Below are 8,956 nucleotides of genomic sequence, written 5' to 3' on the forward strand. Positions count from 1 at the left end.
TCTGGGAGAAGAATTGCTTTATCTCAGTTGGCCCTTTATTCAACTTATTATTATATATACCATAGTAATCAAGCATGGCCAGCTCGAAAGTTCGACAGATCAAATCGATCAAACAAGTTAGATTAGTAAATAGACTAATATAGAGGATGAACTTGTTCACCGGCCAATGACTTGTTGGTTCAACTGATGACAAAATTGGAAGTTCAACTACTAACTAGTTCATCCAATAATTCAATAACTATTATGTTATTTTTAATAACTCAAAAATAATTGTTTTGTGATATAGTATAACACGCGGTTCAATCGATAAATCTGCAATTGAACTGATGACCTTCCCGGGTGGGTTGATGTCCGGGCAGGTTTAATAACTGTGCTATATACTAGTATTAAATAAAATTGTTCTATGCTATTTAAGGTCTCTCTCTGTGGACAAATCATATGCCCTTAGACAAATTCCAAGTCTTGGCTCCCCAGGAGGTTATCATTATGGATCTTACATGGGTGGATAAATTATATAAAGGGAAAATGGCGGTCGATAGATTTTAGTTTTCTAGAGTTTAGATTTGACTTTGTTAGGCCTTCTTCAACGTCTCCCTATATGAAGTGTAAGCAAAAGTTTGATGTTAAATAATTGTTCGACTCTCTCAATGTAAAGCGTCAGCAAATGTTTGATATTAAATAATTGTGTGTTATTTGTTAGTATTTTCTTTTAAGATTCAAGTTTCAGCTTACTATATCCATCTATTATGTGCCAAACTTTCACTCCACTTCTAGTAAGTGTTACCACCAATTAATAAATCCATCTATTATGTGCCAAACTTTCACTCTATTTCTGGTAAGTGTTGCCATCGCTTTTTCAAATAATTACTCCTCCTAGGATATTGCACATCTACATCTCTACTTTTTTTTTTAAAAAGAGTAAGTGGGAGGTTCGAATGCGAGATTCTCTGACTTACATTTCTTCTTTCAAACTATCCAACCTATCCCTTTCGCTCCTGCTATTTAATAAACTATTAATTAACAAAAACCAACGATAACTTTCTCTTTTTTCACAACAAGAAAATCACTCTCATTTATAAGCCCAGTAAAATTTTAATAATCGCCAACAAATTTTTCTTTCCTTTATAATATTTTTTAAATGTGAAGTTGTGCACAGACATAGTGGCAATGTCTTGTGAATTGATAAGTTTAATGTAAAGACGGTGACACACATGAAGACGCAAGTCCATCTGTTGGATGAACAGTGCCCAAGCCCAAAGACAATTGCATATGACCCAAAGGAGAAATTCTAGAGAACCTTGAATAACAGTACACTATTTTTTTTTTCTTTTGAAAGTAATACCAGTATACTTTCAGGACCCCTGAAAGGGGCAAGGATCCAAGTTTATCAGGTTAAAGCAAAAGGCCCAGCTTATACAAAGGTCTTCATCACTCCCTGACGCACTAAGAAACACAGAGAGACTAGGGTTTCTTCAACTTCGAAGGGGTCGGTAACAGGGATGAAAGCAAAAGAGGTACTTTGCAAATTTGTCCTTAGCCAATCACATAGCCTGAGTTTTCATGTTTCTTAGTGTTAAGTTTGTGCATTTCTTGGGAAATTTTGTAATTATGCCTGAGGATGGGAAATGTAGTGTTTTCTGGGGTTGAAAGATTGGAGCTTTTCTCAGTTCTTTTTTATGGGTTTTTTTTTGGGCTGTTCAGACTTAGATGAATTGCATTCTTTTCATTTCTGCCGCGTTTGGTGGCTTGAAATTGATGGTTTTAAAGAAAATGATAATATGGTTACAAAAGCAAGATGCTGACAGACACCAAGCAAGCCTGATTTTTGTTGTTGATGTTAAAGTTGGCGATTCCCCTCGTGCGTAATCATGACAAAGGATATAACTCTTCACTCCATGAATTAGATGAGGGTTCAAAATGATGCCTTAAGGGTTGCATTGCTCTTGTTTGGACTCCATTATACTGCTCGCTGTATGCCAGTGATCACCTTGCATTTTGCTTTTAAAATTCATCATGCTCACCCCGTATGTCTTTCCCACGGTTAATAGGAAAGTCTGTATAACTCATCACAAAGTCTGGATATTGATTGTGAAAGTTGATTGACTTGTAACAAGTTGATTTTTTTGAGCTTTCTTTCCACTTACCTTCACCAAAACCTAATTCCTCCAACGCCATTCTACTCTCTCTCTCTCTCTCTCTCTCAAACACAGACGCTCTGTGTTTGTCTCTCATACACACTCACAAACTCGTAAAATAAAATTGAAAAGATAAACCTTTCTTTTTATTTTATTTTATGTTATTGTTAATTTTTTTTAAAGCCAAATGATGCCGTTGAGAAAGGGCTCAATGGAAGCTAACTTTGAAGGTTTTCATAATTTCTCTCAAGCTTCACTTGGGCATTCCTTGAGGATAAGCATTGTAATCATGAGGTGAATATGTTGCTTAATGTCATTAATCAGGTCTCATCATAGTAGAATTCAGGTTTTGGAAGTTCACTAACTTTCTAGATTTTCATCTCCCAAAGTTTTGTAATGGTTTTCTGAGTGAGCCTTGATACCCACAACTAACCATTTAAACATATACACTCAAGTTCATTGTAACTTTCTCAATTTAATTTGAGTTTTGTAAAAAATTAACACATGGACCCAAATGAACAAGTGCCGCTAGCACTCCTTGGACAAACTCATATAATAATAGAACCATTGCTTAGTTTTCTACCTTGTTTACTCTTCTGCCAAAGCTCCCTATTTTCCTCGTCTTCATTGGGTTACCCTTGAAGGGTATAGTTCTTAGGCCCTAGATCCTTCCTTTTATTGTAGGCAAGATCCCCCTGGTCTTATATCACTAGCATGAGAACCCTATAGTTTACAGGTCTTTTCTTCATAGAGTAACCAACCACCCATTCTGTAACTTGAATTCTCCATAAGCCATTGTAAGTAAAAGAGAATCAAATATGTACAACTGTAGATTGTACTCTAAGGATGTGTATCATATACCATGATGGTAAATCTTATCAAAAGTAAGTTTGTTCTCAGGTCTAGAAGTAAAAAAGATCAGTTCCACAAGTCAGAAATATTTATATAGATGACAATACCTTAAACTGCTTAGATTTTAGATAAGAAAACCATTGGACATGTTTGTCCTGTTGCATGGCTGAGCTTAGTGGTGTAGGTTATTGTGCTGAGATTAACATCCAGAGTTGTGCATTCACTATTTTAAGCAACCGTAGGCACTAGCTAAGACTGTGAATCTGGTTCTTAACTTGGAAGTTATTACCATTACTACTCTAGTAAAGCATGAGCACCCCATTTGATTTAAGAACTTTTTCATTTTTAAGTGTTCTGATAAAACAAGTTGAACTGAAACTTTTGCCTTGGTACCCAAACCATGACTCAACTTTGACTCAATTGAAAATTTTCCAATTGAAAGATCTGAACTTGGTCCTTATATAGGCCATTACAAGTAGGGGACAGATGCATGAAGAATTAATCCAATCTGAACAACTTTAATCAAGTAAATGATAACCTAAATATTGAAATATAGTAGCATATTTTGGAACATTGAGATATGCTAACAGACTTGGAGGAAACAGTTTGCATATGCTTGAATTAGTTAATAGCCTCACGCTTATGTTACATATCACATTCTATTACTTCGCTTTAACCACTAATGAGTAACCTACCTCCTTCAACCAACTATGGTGTGTTTTTTTCACTATTAATTTGTTATTTTTGAAGAAGGCGGAGGCCACAAAGTCAAGGTAGGGGCCATTGGACCAACAAGAAAAAGGTGATAACAGACTTTGTCTGGAAGTTGATAGCATGGGTGACAGTTTTTATTACTAGTATACATAACTTTTCACTTTGATGGGAAGTGAGAACATAAATGACTAAATACTTAGAAAAGTAAATCTATGCAATGCCCTTGAATGCGTGGTGGTTTAGGGAGTGCATTTTCTTGGTATAAAATGGTACCTATGTGACCAGAATATAGCATGACTTGAGATAACTTTCTCCTATGTCTTCTAACATCTAATATACCCCACAGAATTCCCTCTATGCATTTAATTTGTTTATTTGTTCTGGTGCAACTTGTTTGTTTTCGCCTTTTTGTCATTCATGTTCCTTTTCCATTCCATCTTCTAATTAATGCACATTTTCATGAGAAAGCTGATGCAGAATGTTGAAAGTGAAGAAGTTAATATTTATCCGAAACAACATGTGATTGCCCCTGAAAAGAAAGATGAATTTGGGGGTTTAGGTGGAGAGAATCATGAAGGTGAAGGGAAATCTGATCTGGGACTAGTAGAAAAAGTCACTGCCTTGGAAAAGAAAAATGAATTTGTGGATTTAGTTGGAGAGCAGCAAGAACATAATTGGGGGCCTGAAGTGAAATCTGATCTGGGACAAGTAAAAAAAATCAATGCCTCTGATAAAAAAGTGGAATCTGTGGATTTAGTTGGAGAGCAGCAGGAACAGAATCATGAAAGTGAAGTGAAATCTTATCTGGAACAAGTAGAAACCATCAGTGCCTCTGAGAAAAAAGTGCAATATGTGGGTTTAGTTGCACAGCAGCATGAACAGAACTGTGAAGGTGAAGTGAAATCTGAGTTGGAACAAGCAAGAATTGGCTCTGCAAAGAAAGGTGAACTTGAGGGTTTAGATGATGAGCACCTAAATCAGAATCGTGAAAGAGATGAAGAGGTTTTCTATCTGAGACAAGTAAGTAGCTTGATTGCTGATGACAACAAAGATGAACTTGTGGGTTTGCTCAAAGAGAAGCTAGAAAGGAATGTTTCTGGGATCTCTTCTCTTAAACTGGAGAGTTTGTTGACCATGGTTTGTCAATGCAGAGCAAAGAGTTGTGCTACTGCTCTTGTTGCAGGAGAGGCTGGACTAAAATTAGATCTCCATGCCAAACTGAGTAGTGGAGAATACCCATTGCATGTTGCTGCTCATAATCTGTCATTTGAACTAGTAAACTTGTTTCTCCAACTAGGAGCACAGACAAATGTAGTTGGTAGCAGCGGGAAGCTCCCATTGCACATGGCAGTTGAGGCAATAAGGTTCTTTTTTTGACTTTCAATCACTACCCGATAGTCCATAAGTTGGTTCTATATGGATCTCATCCTTTACGGGCCCATTATGCTTTTATTGCCCATCAATTTATGGCATTAAGTAACACTAACTACATGATTTTCTCAATCGCTAGTTTGTTAGGTTCAATAAATTTATGCAGTTCTCTGTTGCTAGGTTTCATGGATATATGCTTTACTTTCTTTTCCAGTTTCATTTTTTACAACAGTTGGAATTTTAGATGATATTTTTTCGTTATTTTACCTTATTGAAAAGCTCAAGCTATTAAGTTTGATTGAGTAAGTTAACTGTCCATTGATATATATATATTTTGTGGTACAAGATGTAGCTTTTAATTACTTTATAATAGAAAAAAGGAAATATATATAGAACTTAGAGGGGGTGGATGGGTTTGTGAGCTTCAATGAGCACCATCATCACAGTTGGACTAGTTAGTGGAATGTGCAGTTTCAAAAGTCTCCATTTGGGCCTGTGCATTGTGTTTGACCAACTATTTCATTGCTTTAGGTGAAGTGCAAAAACTTTGGGAGTTCTTGAGTATAAAAATAATTATATCTAACTTTTGTAGAGAGTGGAATCCATGCATTTGAGAAAATGTTTTTATGTAATCCCTGACAGATATAGCTATTTGATGTCAATTAGGCATTTATTTCATGCATCTATGTTGGCTGGCATTTTGTTCTATAGATGTATGTATTTTATATGCACACTTGTTCTTCCAATAAAAGTATATCTGCCTTCTTACGGCTGCTGTGTTTAAGATGTTCATAATCTATTTCATACATCTGTTGCTGCTATTGTCCATTTGATGTTAGGGTTGTGGCTCTTGCACGAGTCGGTGCCTTCTTTTAATTCTTTGGACCAATTTATTACCTTTGAATCTTTCTAATGTTTTATTATGCTTTTTTCCTTCTCATTCCAGCCGTCATGACTTTCTTGCCGATTGGATCCCCGAAAAGTCCATCCATAAGTTAATTTATTTGCTTTGTTTACCAGATCTGGTAGGTTTAACCACACTCATCTTTTAAGTCTTATAATTGATTCTGTGAAAGGGAAGAGCGAAAATTTCCTATTGAAGTTTGTCTTTTATTTTATTTTTGGCAGCACAAACCGCTGGAGGTCGTGAAGTTGCTTGCACAGAGTTCTGGAGAGGTTCAATCAGTAGCCAAGCACTGTGTTGAAGATGGGAATCTTGTTCAGATTGCTACATTGCTGATGGGGGCCAGGGAAAAGCTTCTGGAACCCGTTCCAGGCTATGAAACCGAAGGTCCCATCCTCGGGCTGTACATTGCAAAGAAGTTGAGATCATTAACTTGTGAGGAGTTCAGACTGATTGCATATGGTAAACGTGAAGAGATTAGGCCTTTCAGGAGCAAGAAAGATGCACTTCTGTCTGCAGTATCATTGCTTCAAGTTTTTGAGTCGGCTGGTGGTGCCATTCAGGACTACTGTCATAGCAATACTAGGGTATGTTTGTTAAGGTTAATGGTGCTAATAACCTATTTTTGTGTTTTCATAGGATTATCATCATTTCTATTGTGATGGGGTTAATTATTATTGTGCTTCTAGTATTTTCTATTTCCTGTTCTTTTGTGTCCGTTGAGTGAACAGTTGTGTTGTCTTCTCAAAGGTGGCTATTGTTGACTTGCTGCCATTCAATTTGTAATGAGCCTAGTTTTTTTGCTTGTGTTTGTAGTAAGGCTAGGGTATCTTTTGCAGAGTTCACTAAATAATAAAGTGGCAAAGGATATTCATTGCTTGTTGTGGAAATTTGGATTTCTTGGGTCTCGGGAGCACATAAACAGGTAAGCCTGTTCTTAGTTTTGTTTCATAGTCTGTGTCATTTCATCACTCACAATGGAATTATTTAGCGTTTCACTAATTTCAGTTATTGCTTCTCTTTTGCTTTTCATCTTTCCCCTTTGATAAATTTTTATGCTTTGGAATGTGATGATACCCTGCTGTTGGGTGAGCAAGTTGTCTTTCAAATTTGGGAAAGTTGGAGAAAGGTAATTTGTCCTTATATGATTAAATATGTTTTATGTTGTGTAGTTTTCCCGAAATAAAGAAAGACTAAAAGAGAGAAAATGAAACCAGATACAAATACTAATAAAGCAAATCAGCAACAAGGATGTCTGTGATATTTCTTTGTTGTTTTGCAGCAAAGCTCATTCAATCTGTTAATCTGACGAGGAGCTTACCTGAGGTAAGATCTCTAAAAATTGGACTAAATCTTGCATCTTTTTTTTTTTGAGATGTCCTGTAGTGTGCGCCCATATTTTTAATATAGTCATACTGGTTTTCTTAAACTTTTTTAAGAATACTGAGTAAAAACTGAAATATTTTCAATTTATTGTTGAATGCTTTAGTTTTATTAGTCCAACATTTAGATTGTCATTGTTGCATCATGAAAAGCAATTCTCATGGTTGAATATACTCAGCTCTCACTTTGAGTAGGTAGGAATCCTCTCCCCACATGGAGTTTCTTGTTTTGGCAGTATTAGGTCCCTGGTGGGTGAGACATTCCGCTAGTCCACGAGCCCTTCTGCAATAGACTGGTTTACTTTGTATACTTGATGTGACCAATGCGATCATTGATACTGTATACTATTTTTGCCTGTAAAATTCTGTAGCTTGTACGGGGAAGTAGGAAGGCTGGATCTCAGCTTACTCCACGGGTTTATAGCCCCCTGAACCAGTCATTCCATTCTTGTACTTGGGCAAATACTGCCAAAGGTGTCAAGCTTGTTTCACCAGTCAGAACTCAAGCGGATGGAATCATCAATCAGGCAATGAAACCACTGATGCGGAAGTTTACAACAGCAGCACAAATGTCTGTTATGGGTTTGAGCATGAGGAGGAGGATTCGATACTGAGAATGTTCATGACTAAAACGACACTTCAACTAGAGTGTTTGCACTTTAACCGATATTTTCCATGTCTTTAGTTAGTCTACAGCTTTTCAGAATATTATATGCTGAACTCTTGATTGATGAAAAGCTAATCATTTACAGATCTGATAATTATCTTAAACTACCTATTTGTCTATGAGATTTTTTCATGCACCTATGATGTCTGAACTATGGCCATGTTCATTAATTAATTTTCTTTAGAATATTAGTTATTTCCTGTTGTTCAATACTTCTTTTCTTTCTTTGTTGCTTTCGATAAGGAAAGCGGTTAAAATGCAATACCTCTTAAACTCAAGGAGAGTAGACCTTTCTTTAAGCCCTGGGTGCTTGACTCTAATCTTCAACTTTTGTTCCTATTGAAATGTTCTTTATGTTTTTGTTGATGCTGTTTTTGTCCTATAGTGTCCATGGCCTTGACAATCGTTCGGCGTTTATTGCACAACATCATACCAACCCAAGATTATTCATTGCTTTTATAACTTGAGAAAATGTTTTAATGGTTGATAATGTTATGGTTTAACAAAGAAAGAAACAAAAAGGATGGAAAGGGTGAGAGCAGAATTAAAGAATAAAGTTAGAGAGGAAATGATGGGTATTGATTATGTATTCATTTTTTCTTGATATAGGCTTGAATTTGTTTGTAAAGTATGCTGATCTTTAAAGTAACTCAAGTACTTCACAGCCTATACATGGTGAAAAAGAGATGAAAGATGCCAACGTTCTAGAAAATTTTAAGACATTGGTAATTTATATAATTTACGAGTTGTGGTTAAAAAGACTAACAATATATGACTATATTATTAATATATGTTCAAGTGTCGTTTTAGCCTATGCAAATAGGGGTGTGCATCGAATTCGAAATCAGTAATTCGGAAGTTTAAATTCGAAATTTTTTGAAATTTTGGTATCTGATAATTCGATCGAATTCGATTTTAAATTCACCAATTC

At 35.9% G+C, this 8,956-nt stretch overlaps 1 protein-coding gene across 6 annotated transcripts; it reads left to right on the plus strand.

Annotated features, from left to right (window-relative positions):
• Nucleotides 1–1,294: 1,294 nt before the first annotated feature.
• LOC113738160 (uncharacterized) lies at nucleotides 1,295–8,129 on the plus strand. 6 transcript variants are annotated; one of them, XM_072084230.1, is made up of 9 exons: nucleotides 1,296–1,514; nucleotides 3,738–3,789; nucleotides 4,170–5,065; nucleotides 6,019–6,097; nucleotides 6,201–6,563; nucleotides 6,816–6,901; nucleotides 7,074–7,105; nucleotides 7,259–7,302; nucleotides 7,730–8,129. In XM_072084230.1, the coding sequence occupies exons 3-9, from the start codon at nucleotides 4,173–4,175 to the stop codon at nucleotides 7,970–7,972; spliced, it is 1,740 nt and encodes a 579-aa protein (XP_071940331.1). In that variant the 5' UTR covers nucleotides 1,296–1,514; nucleotides 3,738–3,789; nucleotides 4,170–4,172; the 3' UTR covers nucleotides 7,973–8,129. The 6 variants fall into 6 exon arrangements, with proteins under 6 accessions (XP_027121167.1, XP_071940331.1, XP_071940332.1 ...); XM_072084231.1 differs by having other exon boundaries at nucleotides 3,741–3,789; XM_027265366.2 differs by lacking the exon at nucleotides 3,738–3,789 and having other exon boundaries at nucleotides 1,295–1,514; nucleotides 6,985–7,105.
• Nucleotides 8,130–8,956: the final 827 nt, after the last annotated feature.

The sequence above is a fragment of the Coffea arabica genome, chromosome 3e, assembly GCF_036785885.1.
Source record: "Coffea arabica cultivar ET-39 chromosome 3e, Coffea Arabica ET-39 HiFi, whole genome shotgun sequence".
Taxonomy (NCBI): domain Eukaryota; kingdom Viridiplantae; phylum Streptophyta; class Magnoliopsida; order Gentianales; family Rubiaceae; genus Coffea; species Coffea arabica.